A 19,935-nucleotide genomic window follows, 5' to 3' on the forward strand; every position below is an offset into this window, starting at 1 on the left:
AGGACTGTGAAAAAATGCATGAGAGGATAGTAGAGTAATATTACGGCGGTTTTCAGGAATTTATTATTGATTCCATCAGCTCTACATGATGACGAGGTTTTAAGTTTTTTAATGACCGCACGAATACCTTTGGAGGTAAGGAAAATAGTGTCCATGGGTAGGTAATGGGATGAAGGCAAAGTGATTTGGTTGTTGTACGTCACCTGGTGTGAGAAAGCTTTTATGAATGTGTCGTTTAGTAGAGATGTGCATTCTACATCGGGCACGGGATGCCCATCAGCCGTCAGCAAGGCTATAGTGAGATTCTCGCTGCCACGCACGAAATTCCAAAACTGTCTAGGGTTATTTTTCAGCATAGTTAGCAGAATTTCATTGAAAAAGGAAAACTTTGCATGTTTTAGTGCAAATAAATAAGTTGCAGCAGCAGATTTGTAAGTTGACCAACGTTGATCAGACGGGGATTTGGTAGCAGCACGATGAAACCTTTTCTTACGGTTAGAAAGACGGTTAACGTATCTGTTGTACCATGGAGCACCAGTATTACGGAAGACTTTTTTGATGGGGATATATTTAAGAGTTAGCTCGGATACTTTAGCCTTGAATAGGTCCCAGTTGCTCTGCACCAATCTTTCGGTGTAGTAGGGTAAGAACTTATCTCAAAAAGTGCCCAAATCAATGTTTATTGAGTTAAAGTCAGCCCTTTTGTAATTGCGTGTTGTTTTAAGCTGTTTACGCATGCGTGAGAATGACAGTAAAATATGCGCTTGAATACTTTTGTGATCACTGATACCAGGAACATTAGTCACCGAAGATACGATATCTGGTTCTGATGTCAAAATAAGGTCGAGAATGGATGATGTAGTATTCGTAACGCGAGTTGGAAAATTAACAAGTTGCATAAGACCAAAATCAGAACACATGCGAATGAAATTCTGTGCTTCAGCTTAGTTAGGCAACGAATATAAGTAAGAATTAGACGACACAATATTAGCAAAATTGAAATCGCCGAGTAGAATTACATCTGCGCAGGGAAACCAAATTTTCATATGACTCAGACAATCAAGCAAGCCGTCGCAAAAACTTGAACAACCGGATGGTGGGTGGTAACATACGCCAATGACAACTTTTTTAAAAGCCACGTTGAGGACACACCAAGTTGCCTCTAATACCGAGTCCATTGCAACAGCGCAGTTTTCAATTCTCTCATTCAGTACAAGAAGAACACCACCACCACCACATCTATCACATCTGTCACAACGAGATATATTTTGTTTTTTTTTTTCGCAGCACAGCAATTCTTCGTTCCGAATTTTGTCGGAAAGCCAGTTTCAGTTAACGCAATAATATCGACATTCCAATCATTAACTGCTGCACAAATTTCATCCTTCTTGGACAGTAGGCCGCGAACGTTGGTAGAAAGCATGATCGAATGGCAAAAAGCATGAACACTGCACCTACAGTGTTCGAGAATCTTCGGGACTGCAGTAGGTCATTTTGCTATTATTACGCCTGCTTCGTAAACACAAAAAATAATTCTGGAATCTACGTCGCCACTAGCCTAGACGCTAGAATATTCAATGGCAATCAATCAATCAATCAATCAATCAATCAATCAATCAATCAATCAATCAATCAAAGAACTTTATTTTCACCAAGAAACATCTATAGTAAAAAAAAGATCAAGCCGTCATTTGACAGCTTGACAAAACCCCAACCACCCATCGATGGTGAAACGAGAGGGTACAGAACTTGATCTCAGAAGAAATAAAAAAAAAGAAAAAGAAAAAAAGATACACAAAGAAAAATGTTCAACACTTCAAGTATGCGTTACAATGTAGAATGCGAAAATCTATACAAATATGCATGCACATATCATAGATATGTGTAGAGTATAGAAAAAGTGAATGAGAAAGGAAGTAGTCTGACTTTCCTTTTACGTGGCCACAAGCTCAGCCCAAATAAACTGCTTATTATTCGACCTGCACTCTGCTCTCTCTGCTCTCATCACGACCCCGAGACAATAGGAAAAGGGCCACTTTCCTTCGTTGGTGCAGATCTGCTCAATAAGGTGGCCTTTCATTTAAAAGAATGCTTGCATTGAACACATAAGAAATGGCTTCCTGTTTGAATATACATGTCCCTAATGAGTTCGCACTTTATTGAACATGAAGCATTGCAGTGAGCACAGGGAAATAAACCTTCTCATGTGTGCAAGCAGATGTGTCGCACGAGGCCCTCCCAAAGAAGTGCCCATTACAAAGACAAGAACAGGGCGGCTATTGAGTGTGCATGCGGATGTGTCTTACAAGCTGGGTTTTCCACACAAAGGACGCATCGCAGTGGACGGAAGAAAATGGACGCTCTCCTGTGTGTTTTCGCGTGTGTCTCACAAGGTTTTTTTTTTTCTCTGCAAAAGTTGCATTGCAGTGAGCACAGGAAAATGGACGCTCTCCAGTGTGTTTTCGCATGTGTAATACGAGGGTGCTTTTCACTACAAAAGACGCATTGCAGTGGATACAGGAAAATGGACGTTCTCCTGTGTGCTTTCGCATGTGTTTTATGAGGTGGCTTTTCTCTGAAAAACATGCATTGCAGTGGACACAAGAAAATGGACGCTCTCCAGTGTGCTTTCGCATGTGTCTTATGAGGTGGCTTTTCCGCACAAAGGCCACATCGCAGTGGACGCAAGAAAATGGACGCTCTCCTGTGTGCTTTCGCATGTGTGTTACGAGGTTGCTTTTGTCTGAAAAACTTGCATCGCAGTGGACGCAAGAAAATGGACGCTCTCCTGTGTGTTTTCGCATGTGTGTTACGAGGTTGCTTTTGTCTGATAAACACGCATCACAGTGGACACAGGAAAATGGACGCTCTCCTGTGTGCTTTCTCATATGTTTTATGAGGACGCTTTTCTCTGCAAAAGATGCATTGCAGTGGACACAAGAAAATGGACTCTCTCCAGTGTGCTTTCGCATGTGTCTTGTGAGGTGGCTTTTCACTGCAAACGATGCGTTGCAGTGGATACAGGAGAATGGACGGTCGCCTGTATGAGTGCCCATGTGCTCAGTGAGGTGGCCTTTCATCGAAAAGGAAGCATTGCAGTGGGCACAAGAAAAGGGTTGATCCCCTTTATGGGTGTACAAGTGAGACCCAAGCTTGGACTTGCAAATGAATGCAGCTGGACAATAGTGGCACTGGAAGGGGGCTCGCCCTTGTGTTTCCGAAGGTGAGTAACCATAGTTGACTTGTCCAGGGTCACGTAGCAGCACTGCTGGCAGGAATGAAGTCTGCTTCGTACAGATGCCAGTGAAGAAGACCGCTCCAAGGAGACACGGGATAAGGAGCCTGAAAAGCTATTGATAGCCCAGAAAGGCATTGCAAATTGTATTTCACATACTACATGGAACTGTACTACAGCAGCAGGCAATACAGATGGGCAGCTGTGCATGCAAAATATACTGATGTTCACACCTCATCTCACACATACCAAGGCTACTGTTATGGCAACAGGGCACGGACAAAGCAAAGGTTATGAAAGTTTCCATCTTGCTGCACATAAATTCTATGGTCAACACATGCCAACACCAGTTGCCAAAAATAGAATAAAATTTAGTTCCAATTCCATTGCTATGTATACCGCAAATGTCGAAAGTGTCTGAATGTGCACGAATAAAAACTAGCCCATTAAACTGCTTACTGTAGTTCTGTTTTCAGAGAAGTGTTCAAAAAACACTGCACAGAAATCACCACTTCCTATCGAAACATATCAAGCATAATAAAAAATATGAGTGAATTGTGCTTATGTGGTGCAGTGTGTTAAAGCAAAAAAAAAACACATTTATGCACTACTGCCACAACCACTGTTTATAAATTACTGTCACAGTTTCCACATTTTCCACTAACGCCTCTGTACACTTTCAATGAGAGCCCAATGATAAGCAGGGAACACAGTCATTTACGAATCATTAGTTATATTACAGTATCAAAGCAAACTGTCACTACTCAACATTGCGGCAACTTATCTGCATAACTATTTTCCTCACCATGGACAGATAAGTAAAAACAACAGGATGCATTATTAAATGTTTTGTCTGACCCATGAGACAATCGTAAACATAATGTGTGTGCTGCAGCCAAAGCAACGACAAGTGGACTTGTCGTTTTCAAGGCTTCTTGTCAAAAAGTCGACTGCAACACCCACACCATGTTTACAAATTTTTAATAACAAGCTTCTATTTTACCCTTTTTGCTCTTCATTGGTATTCTCGTTAAAATCATTAAATTGTACAAGCAAAACTTTTTATCTAAACAATTTAAATGTAAAAACTGCAATAAATGTATTACTTTCTAAATTTCGCTTTGATTATAGACAGACACTGAAAAGAGAGACTAGTAAATCACGTATGCTTCGATTCCGGCAATCTGGAGTAGCAGTCTAGACATAATCGCATAACAATCACAAGTTTGCGTTCGTAATACATTAGGCTGCCACTTACGCTGTAAAATGATAAATAAGTTTCTAGAAGCATCTACTACAAAGCTTGTATGGCAATATCCAGAGGATGTAATTCTTGGGCAGTAACCGATAGTAATGAATAGTGAAAAAAAGAATTTATTCAGTACATACACGGGACAATACAAACAGGAACACTTGAATTATGGAGCAAGTATAGAATGGAAAAGCTGTGGTAGTGTGATGCAGTGGCATATGGGACACGAAATGATGATGTTTGATGTTTTGTGGCACAAGGGCCATTTCACGGCCAAAGAGTGCCAGTTCATCTTACTAAAAATATGGACAATGATTGTGATAAGCGGCTATATAAGGGCCATAAAATTTCTCACGGTAAGGTGAGTAAAAACATACAAGTAAAAAAATCTTGACCATGCCGTGAAAGGTGTGTGTGGTGAGAATAGATGACAAAAGTTGGTGATAATAAAAACGATGGTGGACATGTATGGCATAAGCACAACTGCCTCCCTCGTTCATACCCTTGTGTCCAAAGGCCGTGAGGCAAGTGCTTTGTTGTGTAGCCACTGCAGCAAAAACCTCTCTTGAGGGGTCGTGCTACGGAATGCCCGGGTATATGATATGAAAACTATGAATTTCTTCTAAAAACGCTAACAATGATTTATGACTAAAAAGCGGTTCCCTACCGACGAACATTGCAGGGTGTAAAGGTATATGTTGTCGGTAGGGTAATGGGAAGTGTTGTTTTCTTAGAGCTTCTAACTGTTTCACTGGATTAACATGTAAAGAACTGTTAATGCTTCACCACATCTGTCACACAATGGCGGATCGCCACCGGACAAAAGGTATGTGTGTGTCGTGTATGTGTGTCCTATCCTGAGCCTCGTTAGTATTACCTCTGTATGACGCGATTTTGATACTGGCAGCCAATGGCCAAGGTGTGGCTTAATAATGTGTAGTTTGGTTTGTGTGTGTCTATCTTACTTGCTCTGCTAGTAGTCCCTGAGGTTTCGTATGAGAGAGGGCTTAAGATCAAGGGCCAGGATTGATATGGGTGGAGGAGCATTGCTTTCGTGGACGGGTGCAGCAAGCTGATCCGCCCTCACGTTGCCTTAGATCTCACGGTGCGGCACCCAGCACACTACAACATGTTGTTTGAGTGTATAGAATGTGCATAAAATGGAGTAAAGTGAGAAGAGGACAGGTTTTTTTTTGTTTTTTAAGAGTGTGTAGAGCCGCTACGACACTGTGGGAGGCCATATAAATTGCTGCTTTTTGTATTTGTAATTGCTTGATGTGTTTGGCCGCCACAAGTATCGCATAAGCTTCCGCTGTGAATATACTTGTGCCTGGATGTAGAGGGCCAGCATTCGAAAAGGATGGGCCGACAGCAGTGTAGGACACAGAGGAGTTAGACTTGGAGGCATCTCTAAAGAACTCAGGACGTGTGTGTGTTGAAGTTCCAGGAAGTATGTTCCGGTATGGGCAATAGGCGCATGTTTTGTAACTTCTAAAAAAGACACATCGCAGTCTATAGTCTGCCATTGCCACGGTGGCGGGTATGCTACAGGAGCCATTAAACTGTGTTCAAGTGACACTCAAGTTTCCTCAGCTAGACCCTTCAGGCGAACTGAGAAGGGCTGCCTCATCGAAGGCCTGTTTTGAAACAGAATGGAGCTCGAAAAATCATTAATAGTAGAGTATGAGGGGTGCCTCTTGTCTGCTTTCACCTTAAGGAAATATACAAAGGACATGTAGGTTCTTTGCAGATGAAGCGACCACTCATTTGACTCAACATAAAGGCTTTCTACGGGGCTGGTGCGAAAATCACCCGTAGAAAGGCGGATGCCCAAATGGTGCACAGGGTCCAGCATCTTCAAAGCACTTCGAGTCGCAGACTGATAAACAACTGCCCCATAATCTAAGCGGGTGTGAATGAGGCTTCGATACAGATTTATGAGGCATTGCCTATCACTACCCCAAGTCGTACGTGACAGCACTTTTATAACATTCATGGCTTTTAAACATTTTATTTTTAAATTCTTCATGTGCGGAACGAAGGTCAGCTTGTTGTCCAAAATTAAGCCTAAGAATTTATGTTCGGCTTTGACGGACAGACGTTGACCGTTCAGTTCAATGTCGGGTTCTGAGTGCATGCCTCTCTTTCGGGAGAACAAGACACACGTGCTTTTTTGTGGGTTCAGTCAGAATCCGTTTTCCTCTGCCCATTTGGAGGCCCAAATGGTGCGCAGGGTCCAGCATCTTGAAAGCACTTCGAGTCGCAGACTGATAAAGAACGGCCCCATAATCTAAGTGGGTGCGAATGAGGCTTCTATACAGATTAATGAGGCATTGCCTGTCACTACCCCACATAGTACGTGACAACACTTTTAAAACATTCATGGCTTTTTAACATTTAGTTCTTAAATAATTGATGTGCGGTACGAAGGTCAACTTGTTGTCCAAGAATAAGCCTAAGAATTTATGTTCCGCTTTGACAGACAGACGTTGACCGTTCAGTTCAATGTCGGGTTCTGAGTGCATGCCTCTCTTTCGGGAGAACAAGACACACGTGTTTTTTTGTGGGTTCAGTCGGAATCCGTTCTCCTCTGCCCATTTGGAGGCCTTGTTTAAACCTAACTGAACCTGCCACTCACACATTGCCAAATTGCAAGATCTAAAGCCAAGCTGGACGTCATCGACATATGTACAATAAAACATATTGCGAGGAATGGACAAGCGCAAGGAATTCATTTTGATGAGAAAAAGTGTGCAGCTAAGTCTACCACCTTGCGGCAAACCTGTTTCCTGGACAAATGTTCGGGAAAAGAATGCTGCCCACTCTGACACGGAATGCCCGGTTTAACAGGTAACTTTCGATTATGTGAAACATTCTTCCGTGCACGCCAAGGTGGGATAGGTCTCTTGGAATTCCAAAGCGCCATGTTGTGTCATAAGCCTTTTCGATATCGAGGAACACAGAGAGAAAATATTGTTTATGGACGAAAGCGTCTCTGATCTGTGCCTCGATACAAACAAGGTGGTCTGTGGTGGATCTACTTTCTCGAAACCCGCATGGAAATGGGTTGAGCAAATTGTTTGTTTCAAGGAAATGTACAAGTCGGCAGTTTATTATTTTTTCGAAGACTTTGCACAAGCAGCTTGTAAGTGCAATAGGCCTATCACTCGAAGCTGAGGAAGGGTCCTTGCCCTCTTTCAAGATGGGAATAATAATAACCTCATTCCAGGAGGTACAGATAGTGCCAGAAAACCAGATGGCATTGTACAAACAAAGTAAGGTTTTTCGCGTTTCGATTGGTAGGTTTTTTTTAACATTTCATACACCACACGGTCAGAACCTGGGGCAGAAGTACTGCAGGAGTTTAGAGATGTTCGGAGCTTAGCTAGACTGAAAGCTTGGTTATATGTCTCGTATCTAGTGAATTCGTGTTCGAATTTCTGCATTTCTTTTCTTGTTCTGTATTTTTGGAAAGTGTCAGTATAGTGGGACGAGCTGGACACCCGTTCGAAGTGTGCACCGAGGAAGTTTGCCTGGTCTTCCAAGGTAACCCCTTGAGTGTTTACGAGTGGAAGTGTGTGTACTTGTTTTCCTGCTATGCTACCGACCATGTTCGAGACTTTGGCCTCCTGTGTGTATGAATTGATCCCCTACAAAAACTTCTGCCAGCTTTTTCTTCTGGCCTGCCAATGCGTTCTCCTGGCTTGAGACTTTATTTTCTTGAAGGTGTTAAGATTTTCGGCTGTCGGTGAGTTTCGAAGCAAGCTACATGCTCTGTTTTGCTGTTTGCGCGCGTTTCGGCATTCAGATTTCCACCATGGCACACGCCGGTTTCCAGGGTGTCCATTTGTTTGTGGGATGCATTTTGTTGCCGCATCAATCAAAAACGCTGCGAAGTAGTTGACAGCAACATCAATGTTCAAAGTACATACGTCACTCCAGCCTAGACGAGCGATGGTATAAAACTGTTCCCTGTCGGCTCTGCTTATGAGCCATTTGGGAACATGTGGTGGACACTCAGTTGCTGTAGTTGTGCTCAAAACTACGGGGAAGTGGTCACTTCTGTACAGATTACTGAGGACTTTCCACTGGAGTAGAGGCACTAGAGATATGCTTAGGTTGATGGAGAAGTAGGTGTTATTAGCGAGATTATAATAGGTTGGTTCTTTTCCATTTAGGAGACACGCGCTCGACGAAAGAAGGAACTGTTCAATCAGTCGACCTCGCGCGTCGCACCGAGAATCACCCCATAGCCTGCTATGCGCATTAAAGTCTCCAAGGACAACATAAGGCTCCGAAGGTTCATCAATTAAAAAGTGTAAATCACGTTTCTGCAGCTGATAGCTAGGAGGAATGTAAATAGTGCAGATTGTGATCAGTTTATCAAAAAGAACCGCTCGAACAGCCACTGCCTCAAGAGATGTTTGGAGTTGTAAGTGTGTGCATGCAATTTCTTGATTCATTATGATGGCAACACCTCCGGATGATGTCATGTCTCCACGGTCCTTTCGGAAAATAATGAATTTACTAAGAAAATTTGTGTGTTTTGAATTAAGGTGTGTTTCTTGTACACACAGCACTTTTGGTGAGTGTTCATGTAAGAGTTCTTGGATGTCGTCAAGGTTTCTGAGAAGGCCCCTGACGTTCCATTGTATAATTTGAGTGTTCATGGTGAATGTGAAATAGTGCTGTGTGTACGAAAAGCGAGTGGCTGTTTAGACAGGGAGTTTGAGTTCACTTAACAGGGCCATCACCGGGCCCTGTTATCTGATTTTTTGTTTTCTTGACGCGCTCCAGAGAGCCACGCTGCTCTTTCGGCACCAAGGGTGCCGACGTATCCATTGCCTTTTCGGAGGCACTGGATGCCCGCACACGCGGGCTGTTAGTTCGAATATTGGGCCTCGCCTGGTGAGGTGAGGCCTTGAGACCTGAGGACTCTGGAGTCTCCGGTCTCTGTTTGGGAGTAGGTGGTGTAGCCTGGACTACAGCCGCCTTGGGGGCAGGTGCCACAGCCAACTGCTCGGTATGCGCGGTCCGAAGGAGTGGAGAGGGCTGGTGCGACGCTGCCCCCTGTTATGCCAGCGAGTCCTCGTCAAACGACCGTGCCTCTGAAAAAGGCAATCTGGGTCAAGGCCAGCCCGCAGTCTGCCTGGCGCGATCACCTCGACGGCGTGAACACGCGCGGCGCTCCTCTGGCCCACGTGCAGTGAGTCAGTTGCGCACGTGACAGCGAGCCGGCGTCCTCGTGTCAGGTGGTCTGACGCATGGCGCGGCGGCCCCCATTGGCGGAATCTGCCCGGACGACCCGCGGCGCTTCTGATTGGACACTTTGGTTGGACCCGGTGTAAATAAAAGAAGCCCTGCGGCGCGTCGCGATCGGCGGTCCTATGTGAGAGGCGTCCCCGTGTCGGAGTGCCGACATGTGTGTGAGTCAGCGGTCTTAGGCGAAAGGCTGAATTATGTGTTAGAGGAAGAGCTCGGCTCTTCGAGTCTCTGTCGGCCCCAGTGCCGAAATTGTAACGCCTCTGTAAATATGCTGTACATAAACCTTGTTTAACTCACCGTCGTCTCGTCCGCTCGTCTTATCAGCTCTGCGCAGAAGCAGTCGCGAGCTGATAAACATACGCTACCAAACGGCTGGTGACCTTCCCGGCAGAGTTGAAAGCAGTGGCGCCTCCGGGACCGTGTTGGCGTCGCCGTCTTTCGCAACAGTGGTGGCTTCGGCGGGATCGGTCCGTCGTTCTCAACAGTGGTGGCTTCGGCGGGATAGGCCCGTCTTCCGCTTCGCAACAGTGGAGGTCAGCGGCGGGATAGGCCAGGCGCTACGCAACAGTGGTTGGCAGCTGCGGGATCGGCCGGCGTCAGCGACATCGATGCGGTGAGTGCCTGATGTTTTCCCCTCAGTTCACCAGACTACTCTAGCTCAGGTTGTAGTAGTTTAGAGAAGGGCTGTGTGAAGCATTAGAGTGAGCTTTGATCGTTTCAAGCAAAGTCGAAGTGCTTTGAAACCAAAGTTAATGCGGAGGGGGTAAACACGGGAGAGTGAAAAATTGCTTGCGCGTCTTGCTAGTTGACTTATAGTGGGTACGGCAAGTAAATTGTTAACAGGGGCAAACAGCAAGAGGCTAGTGTGAACGATGGAGAACCTTAAAGTGAAGGAACTCATCGAAATTTGTGAGGAACTCGGCATTACTTTGGGCCGTGCGAAACGAAAGCAAGCGATCCTTGAGATCATGAAGGATGAGGGAGTGTCGGCTGAGGAAGTCGATGAGGCCTGGGTGGATATCAAAGCACGCCGTGAGGAGGCTGAAAGGCGAGAAGTAGAAGCTCGCGAACGTGAGGAGGCTGAAAGGCGCGAAGCTCGCGAACGTGAAGAAAGGCGAGAAGCTCGCGAACGTGAAGAGGCTGAAAGGCGCGAACGTCGCGAGCGCGAGGAGGCCGAGAGACAAGAGCGCCTAGAGATGAAACGACTAGAATTGGCAATCCTACAGTGTTCGCAGGCGCCTAGCGTAGCTTCTCCGACGATTCAGGTCAGCGGTTTTAGAATTCGTGACCAACTGCCACCGTTCGTAGTAGGCGAGGACATGGCGAAGTATCTCGTCAAGTTTGAACACGTCTGTGAGCGAAACGCTTTGGAGCGGTCTCTTTGGGCGCGGAACCTGCTAGCTCTTCTTCCCGGCGAAGTGTCCGACGCATTAACTTGCTTGTCGAGGGAAGCGTTTGAGAGCTATGACGAGGTTAAGGAAGTGCTCTTGAGACGTTATAAGTTGTCACCCGAGGCTTTCAGGCAAAGGTTCCGGTATGCTGAAAAGGGGAATGAGTCACACGTTGACTTCGCGTTTCGTCTTAAAGCCGATTTGATTGAATGGCTCAAGGGCGAAGGTGTTTATGACGACCGCGATAAAGTGGTGGAATGCGTTGCATTGGAGCAATTCTACCGCTGCATCGAGGAGGATGTCAAACTTTGGCTGCAGGACAGACTTGGGGACGTACAGTTAAACAAGGCAGCTGAGTTGGCTGAGGAGTATTATACTCGCCGAAAGTTGCATAGCAGGGCAGCGCGCGTTGAAAAGGATGAAAGGAAAGAGGGCTTTTCAAGGAAACCTGATCAACGGAAACCCGCTCCGCACCGTAATTTCAAGAAGGACCCGTCTCTTACGAAGGACAGTGTAGGGGAAGGGCAAACAGAAGCGGAGAAATCGAGTGAGGTTTCTACCACACAGGCATTAGAACCGGAAAACAAACGGAAGCCGCTAATCTGCTACAACTGTAAAAAGGAAGGGCACATCGCGAGAAACTGTCAGGAAAAGTTTGCCTTCGCAACGATCCGAGAATCAGAAAAAAACATGCGGTTGTTGGAGCCGTATCTCCAAGAAATTAGGGTCAATGAGAAAACGTGCCGAGCATTTAGAGACTCAGCGGCAACCATGGACGTTGTCCATCCTTCATTGGTGTCTCCGGATGACTTCACAGGAGAATGCGCGTGGATCAGGCAGGTCGCCGAGGAGCAGAGTGTTCGCTTACCAATCGCCACCGTTGTCATTGAAGGCCCGTTCGGTAAGCTTCGCACCGAAGCGGCTGTGTCTGCCGCGCTGAACGATCGTTTTCCTTATCTTTTCTCCAACAGCTCGGAGCAGCTCCTCAAAGAGCAGGGCAAATCGTTCTTCCCCAACTTTGCGTGCATGGCCCTCACGCGATCGCAAGCGCGAAAGCTTTCGCGGAGGCTGGACTTGGTTCCATGCGGTGAACTCTCAAGTGACCTTGTCGGCGGGTCGACGGAACCCCAGAAAGGAAATTTTCCGCATGAGTCATGTGAGCAGTCACGCGAGCGGCCCGTCGCGGGAGCGGCCGGCGCGGTATGCGCTGGGGGAGACGACGTGGCGCCATTGAGTCAGAGCGAGAGGGTTGCAACGCTCTCGCCTGTAGCGGAAAGTTGGAGCGAGCTGCCGAGAGTTGATCGAGAGACGCTCATTCGAGGGCAGCGTGAGGATCTCTCGATTGAAGCGCTAGTGGAAAGCCAAATTGAAGCGCGAGTGGAAAGCCAGAAAAACGCGGCAAAAGTGCTGTCGAAGGAGCACTACGAGAAATCGGGGAAGAAGCGCGCTTTTGAAGTTGATAATCAGGTAATGCGGCTGCAGCCACCCAAAAGGAACAAGCTTGAGGTTGATTGGGAAGGGCCCGCCACAGTATTATCGAAGCCTTGCGATACAACTTATGAGGTGCAAGTAGGAAGGCGGCAGAACAAAATTTACAACTTGATGAAACCCAATGTTCAACATCAAGCGGTCGTAAATCAGCTGTTGAAGGCTTCAGAGGAAGAGGGAGCAGAAAATTTGAGTTCTAGTGAGGTGATCGAAGGGGGATCGAAAGTAATTTGGGAGCAGATAAACCTAGAGCCTAGCTTAAGTGAAGGAGGACCTGAGAAAGAGGACCTCAGAAAGATTGGTTCCGAGTTTGAAGACGTGTTTTCGGACCGCCCCGGAAACATGAGGGTGATCGAACACGATATCGAGCTAAGCGGTGAGGAGTCAATCAGTAGCAAGCCGTATCGTTGTTCCCCTGTGCAACGTCGCAAGTGTGAGCCGCTCTTGGTGCCGCATAGGTATCGTCGCCTAAAAGTGGCCGGTTACTGAGGTGGAGCATGTTGCTCCACAGCGCAACTTTGACGTTCGCTAAAGAAAAAAAAAAAGGGAAAGGCAAACGCTAATGCAGGTGCATTGAGCAGTGCGTTCCAGCTAGTAACTTCTCAACCTTTCGGTTTCTCGCTGGCGATTCGGGGCAAAATTTTGACCTCATCACGACCTGAGCTGAGCGCTCTCGTTCAGAGTGATCTCAAGGGGCCAACTTTATGTGGTATTCTAATTCGTTACGTTGTTGTACGTGGAAAAAAAAATTTGAGTTGTCATTTTAAGAGTCTTTTGTCCCACATGTGCCTCTTGATGTAGAGGGAACAAAATTCCGATAAACACGTAGATAGGTATATGTTGTTCTATACTTTGTCTGGTGTTCTCTTGGGTGACCGAGGGCACTTGCTTGTGTCGTGTGTTGTCTGTTGTCGAACCGTTCTTAGCAAGTTGCAGAACCATCGACAAGTGCTGAAACCGAAGATGGTCGGAAGAGACGAGCGAAGTTGGCCAGCAAGTTGTGGCGACAAGCCCGTGGAGCTGGGATCCGTCGTCAAAATGGGATGTGTTCCCGGAACAGTCTGGAGCTGTATTCTCCCCATGGCCATGGAGGCGAACCTGGAGGGACCTGGCGAACGAGCGCACCTGACATCCGAGCCCCGTGGAAGCAGCTCGTCTTTCCGGTGCATTGTCTGGCGGCGGGGGTGCTGTTATGCCAGCGAGTCCTCGTCAAACGACCGTGCCTCTGAAAAAGGCAATCTGGGTCAAGGCCAGCCCGCAGTCTGCCTGGCGCGATCACCTCGACGGCGTGAACACGCGCGGCGCTCCTCTGGCCCACGTGCAGTGAGTCAGTTGCGCACGTGACAGCGAGCCGGCGTCCTCGTGTCAGGTGGTCTGACGCATGGCGCGGCGGCCCCCATTGGCGGAATCTGCCCGGACGACCCGCGGCACTTCTGATTGGACACTTTGGTTGGACCCGGTGTAAATAAAAGAAGCCCTGCGGCGCGTCGCGATCGGCGGTCCTATGTGAGAGGCGTCCCCGTGTCGGAGTGCCGACATGTGTGTGAGTCAGCGGTCTTAGGCGAAAGGCTGAATTATGTGTTAGAGGAAGAGCTCGGCTCTTCGAGTCTCTGTCGGCCCCAGTGCCGAAATTGTAACGCCTCTGTAAATATGCTGTACATAAACCTTGTTTAACTCACCGTCGTCTCGTCCGCTCGTCTTATCAGCTCTGCGCAGAAGCAGTCGCGAGCTGATAAACATACGCTACCAAACGGCTGGTGACCTTCCCGGCGGAGTTGAAAGCAGTGGCGCCTCCGGGACCGTGTTGGCGTCGCCGTCTTTCGCAACAGTGGTGGCTTCGGCGGGATCGGTCCGTCGTTCTCAACAGTGGTGGCTTCGGCGGGATAGGCCCGTCTTCCGCTTCGCAACAGTGGAGGTCAGCGGCGGGATAGGCCCGGCGCTACGCAACACCCCCGACGCGCCGCATCAGCCTAAGATGTGTTGTAGAAAGGAGAGACCCTCTTCCGGGCTTCCTCAATGATATGTTTTCCTTGACTTTAAGATTGATTATTTCTTTTTCTTCCTTCCAGTTAGGACACGAACCCGAATACGCGGCGTGTTCCCCATCACAATTCACGCATTGAGCCGTAGTAACACAGTTATCAGATGGGTGGCCGTGGCTACCATATCTTGCACAAGTTTCCCGACCCCGGCACTTCTGCGAGCCATAACCAAATCGTTGACATTTATAACACCGTCTTGGATTGGGAATGTAGGGACGGACAGAGAGTTTATGTAGCCTGTGTCTATAGATGAAAGCAATGTGCTAGATGCGAAAGTGAGTTTTGGTAGGTATCTGTTTGTTGTCGCGTCTGATGACGATTCATTTCACATCCGTGACATTTTGCTCTTTCCACCCTTCAAGCAGTTCCTGTTCAGACATTTAGAGAAGGTCTGCTTCTGAAACAACTCCGCGTGAGGTGTTCATTGATCTATGAGGTGAAACAGATACTGGGATATTACCAAATGCTACGAGACTGCCAAGTTTTTCATAGTGCTGTTTTTCAGGCAGCTCAAGGAGAAGGTCTCCGCTAGCCATCTTTGTAACCTTGTATCCTGGGCCAAAGACTTCAGTCAGAGATTTGGCAACAAAAAATGGAGATATGGCTCTGGCTTGTTTTAACAGATTTTCACTGTGCACAACACGGTATTTAGGAAAGCATTGTCTGGGTTGGCTGAAAACTGATATTTCATCGATGCGTCCCCTCTTAAGCGGAAGAGAATCTAGGAGACGGGGAAATGCAGGTGTTCCTATAGTAGTGTACTTTTTTTCGGCAGCAATGGCAACCACCCACCATGGAGTCCAACCAGAGGACGATGAAGCATTTAATAGCATAAGGCTGCAGACGCCAGCCGTACATTGCCACTATAACCAAATAAAACTAACCAAGATTGAGTAACCACACAAGGTTAACCCTAGCCACCAGGAAAATTGGAAGTAAACAGAAGAGATAAGTAGACAGGACAGACTAAAATTAAGAGATAAAGACGAAGTTGTAGGGGAGATATAGGAAAAGGTGACTGCCGATTTCCCCTGGGTGGGTCAGCCCAGGGGTGCCGTCTACGTGAAGCCGGGGCCAAAGGGGTGTGTTGCCTCTGCCGGGGGGGCCTTAAAGGTCAAATCACCCAGCGTCGGCTCAACCCCCAGGATCCCCTTTTCCCCGGACATGGCTCAGCCACGCACGGCTAGGCGTGGGAGGGAGAAAAAACTCCCCCATTAGCTCGGGTCCGTGGTGTCGCTACACACCAAACGCCTACTTGTGCAGGTGCCCCTGCGGGGATGACACACGAAAGTCCAGTGAACCAGAGCAACACCAGAGTCATTCTATACTGGCAATGCTCTCAGTACATGTTAGCTCATTGTAGCTCACAATATGTGGATAGACTATGTAGGATCTTATTACAAATATCGAGGGGTCACAAAAAATATTTGCGCAAGCAAAAATTTTTAAATATGTAAAGCTGGTATGCAAAACAAGTGTGCCACAAGTGTGTCCAACATTTGACAACGAAAATAAATAAAATTGCACATCTTTTAATTCATTGTTTTACAAGGCCACACACAGCAATGTCACAAGTCATTCTGAACGATTGCCAGTACTTTTCAGATGTCGACAATCATAATAATTACTAGAGGCCGGGTTTTTAAGCACTAAAAAAATACCTTTGATACGCCAAAATCAGGTATGCAGAACACCAATTTAGGCCCCGAAAGTCGTAAATATAGTACATAAAAATGTGTACATAAATTCAAATAATTTCAAACAAGGATGTGCCTCACATTAATCTACTAAAAGAAGCAACAATTGTTACTGTCTATAACAGCAGAAACGCGCAAACAGTTGAACATAGCCATGGATATCCTGCACGGTTCACAGAACACAGTCTCTCCTTTTATTGTCTAGCATGGTCTGGGTCTCTTTCTTCGTGATTCAGAAGTGCAGCACAGGAGCAAATAGCTAGAGTGCTAAATGACCAGAGAAGATGGATTCCTCCGCATTAGCTAGGTCTAACCGTGTAGCGTAAATTTCTCTCTAGTCTGTGAAGACTTTGAAGGGCCCCTCAGCAGGTTGGCGCATTTAGAGCCGACGAGTGTAATGGATGCACTGGGCTCTTACGACCAGGTCAATAGTTTTAACGCTATGCGTCTCGAAAAGACTTGAAAATTAAAAGTAAATGCCGCTTGCCTTTCTCCTTGCCGGTGCGCCCCATGAAGGAGGTGGTGAAAAGCAAGTAAGGAATGTTCCTGTGCTTACATCACTCCTGACAGACACTGGCACTCTGCCGTCCCTCACCGAATACTCTTATTTAGGTCCTGGTTAAATATAGGACGTCCTGGCTAAGGTTAATAACACCATGAAAATACCGATATCAAGAATAATGTGCTGTTTCTTGGCTATATACAGCACAATAAAATGAATCCAGTTGAAGCCGTAGCACGTGACATTGCGAAGATTATTTGAGGTAGCATGCGTAACTGGTGTAATCTGTTGTTGAGCAGATGAATAAAAGGTGTGAGAAATAAAACCCACACATTGAATGTGAGAGCACTTTTTGAAAATTTCATTCTCGAATTGCAGCAAGATGCTCTACACTAATAGGCTTCTGCATTGCATGCATTATTCTTCTCGCCGTTCTTGCAACGTGCCGCCCTGACAGCGCTTCGCTTGTTTTTGGTTCAGCTGTTCCTGTGGTGTGACGCAGTCTATCGCGGTAAGGATGCATACTTTGTGCCAGCATCTCCAAATGTACACGCTCTTATGGATACGTCCCTTAGAAACAGGCAATAAACTACTCAGAACGTCCACACGAAACAACATTAACGATCTACGAGCACGAGTACTCCCGGGCAAGTCATGTGCACGTGACCTAGCTTGCGCATGAGGTGTTGATGCACATGTGTGATGTGATACTACAGCTCCTATAACAAAGAAGGTAGTGAAAAAATTGGGCTTGTTGGCTACACAGGGCAAGTGGCAAATTCTTCAAGTTAGCCTCCTCGCATAATGGTTTAGTGGGTCATAAGGAACCAATTTTAAAATATCACCACAGTGCAAAGCTCTTCATTCTGCCCGCAACAACATCCATTGTCTACGCACAATCTCTCAGGTGACCTGGCGAGGGGCCCATCAAGAAATAAATTACGAAGCAAAAGCCGTGTATGCCTTGCTTTTTTTTAAAATCCACACTCCTTTTCCCTTGACGACTTGCCATGGTTCCATATTCGTTCTCCACATGGCCGTGTCTACACAGGAAGACCTTCTGCTACTTTCTCTACATCACATCCATCCACGTTTTCGGGGCAGCTCTTCAAATTCTTAACATATGCCCTGCATATGCTAAAACGGCGCCCATTCAGTGCTACAAAAATAGTACCTTTTCCTCTGCTCAACCTCTCTTCTTTCTGAGGAGCGCTTTGTAAGCAATATATTTGGAAAACTGCTCTCACACCTCACTGTTGTGTTTCAAGGTCTTGTCTGTGAATTTTTGGTGCAACTCAAACATGGATTGGAAGCTAAGTAGTGAGGAAAACAGCCAATGCATCTAACCTCCACGACCATCATATCTTGAAGCCTAGGCACGTTATCGTTAAAAATTGAAAAAGTTAATATTTTTAAGCATCTTTTGAACGCAGTTGACCCTATTACAAAAAGTTACTGCACGTTATCGTTAAAAATTGAGAAAGTTAATAATTTTTAAGCATCTTTTGAACGCAGTTGGCCCTATTACAAAAAGTTACTGCTTGTTATCAATAATACTGCTTAATCCGCAGCTTCACCTATAACGAAACAGCACGCAAAATTTTATGGGGTAACATTGATTAGAAGCAGAGGTATCATTGTATGTAATACTAGGATGAAAGAAATTACGTTTCGAGAAAAATGGCTTTAATGATTTGAACCGAGTGTCTGTGTAACTAAGCAACCATCAATGCACTTGGAAACCACCAGGATTATTGCTTGGGGCCTCTTTAGAAGTGGTACAAGTTTTTTTCCAGCAAGACGAAAGAAGTAGTTTTATCCTAGCTTGTTTTGTGTCTATAGGTGACTCTCATCCCCGTTATCCACAGTGGGTTCATTTTTGCCATATCGAATTGCTGACTTGCGTTTACGCTTGTTTTTCATCCTATACTTCGCTATGTTTCATGAAATATTATAATTTTCTCCTTAAAAAGCCAAAATTAAATCCAATAACTCGAAATAGCACAGAAAACAACACTGACTGCTGAACAAAAATGCACACATTTTGACTAGTGGAGTGCTGCAACCAAGTAGTTAAAATTTTAAAATAAAATGAGGACGTGATGTCCGGAAGCTTTGAAGCGTGCGTAAGTAACTTAGCATTACATAATATATATATGTGACGTATAAAGTGGATTGGTAGAAGCCGAGAAGGAAGAAGTGCAGAATAGGATAAACATGGCGTATGAGCCAGGCCACGTCACCCAGTCATCGTAGCGTTACACAAGTCGACAGGATGAAGACCTCGCAACCACTTCATCGCCCGGCCATCATCATCGAAGACCTCAGTGAGACGCAGTGACCGAACGCGGACCACCAAGACCACCAAGCATCATGACAGCAGCATCAGACGACCTTCCCATCCCCAAGTACACCGGAGCAGCGGACGATGTACCTGTACAGGACTGGTTCGACCTGTTCGAGTTCCACGCTACCGCTGCATCTTGGTCGGAACGGGAAATGGTTACGAACTTCAGCGACTACGTCACCGGTGAGGCATTTAAATTTTACCTCACCCACATATTCGACAACGATGAGTCTTGGCAAAAGATAAAACAAGAAATGATCGTTTGGTTTAAAAAATACGATGACGACTACGACGAAGACTTGCATGTAACCCACCCTCCACAGACAACCGCGCTCAGTCGCCACAGTCAAAAGCAGTCCCCAAGCATTCGAACGCCCAGAATGAATCGACCACTGCCAAAACACAAAATAGAACATCAGTTCACTGACAGGCGGCCGTGCGTATTTCGGGAACAACTCAACCGTCGAACGCAGCTCCCTTGTGCACGAAAGTCGGCATTTCCAAAGTCGTGGCACCAACATACGACACGAGACGTCGCTCACCCTACTGATGCCTTTCATGCTTCGTCTCGCATACATGGTCCACCGCCTGGTTTTCGACGACGCAGCTCTTCAAAGGCTCCTAACGGTCGCTATTCGTGTCATAAGGACGCCTTGTTCATGGTAGACCAGCTGACACACGGGGAAAATACCAAACAACGCCAAGATGACTCAAAG

At 46.4% G+C, this 19,935-nt stretch overlaps 1 protein-coding gene across 1 annotated transcript; it reads right to left on the bottom strand.

Moving 5' to 3' along the window:
- Positions 1–2,276: 2,276 nt before the first annotated feature.
- Positions 2,277–3,332, bottom strand: LOC142803049 (uncharacterized). Its single transcript, XM_075888156.1, has one exon. It carries the CDS (start codon positions 3,078–3,080, stop codon positions 2,277–2,279), a length of 804 nt encoding a protein of 267 aa, XP_075744271.1. The 5' UTR covers positions 3,081–3,332.
- Between the last annotated feature and the right edge of the window lie 16,603 nt (positions 3,333–19,935).

The sequence above is a fragment of the Rhipicephalus microplus genome, chromosome 3 (assembly GCF_043290135.1).
Source record: "Rhipicephalus microplus isolate Deutch F79 chromosome 3, USDA_Rmic, whole genome shotgun sequence".
Lineage (NCBI taxonomy): Eukaryota > Metazoa > Arthropoda > Arachnida > Ixodida > Ixodidae > Rhipicephalus > Rhipicephalus microplus.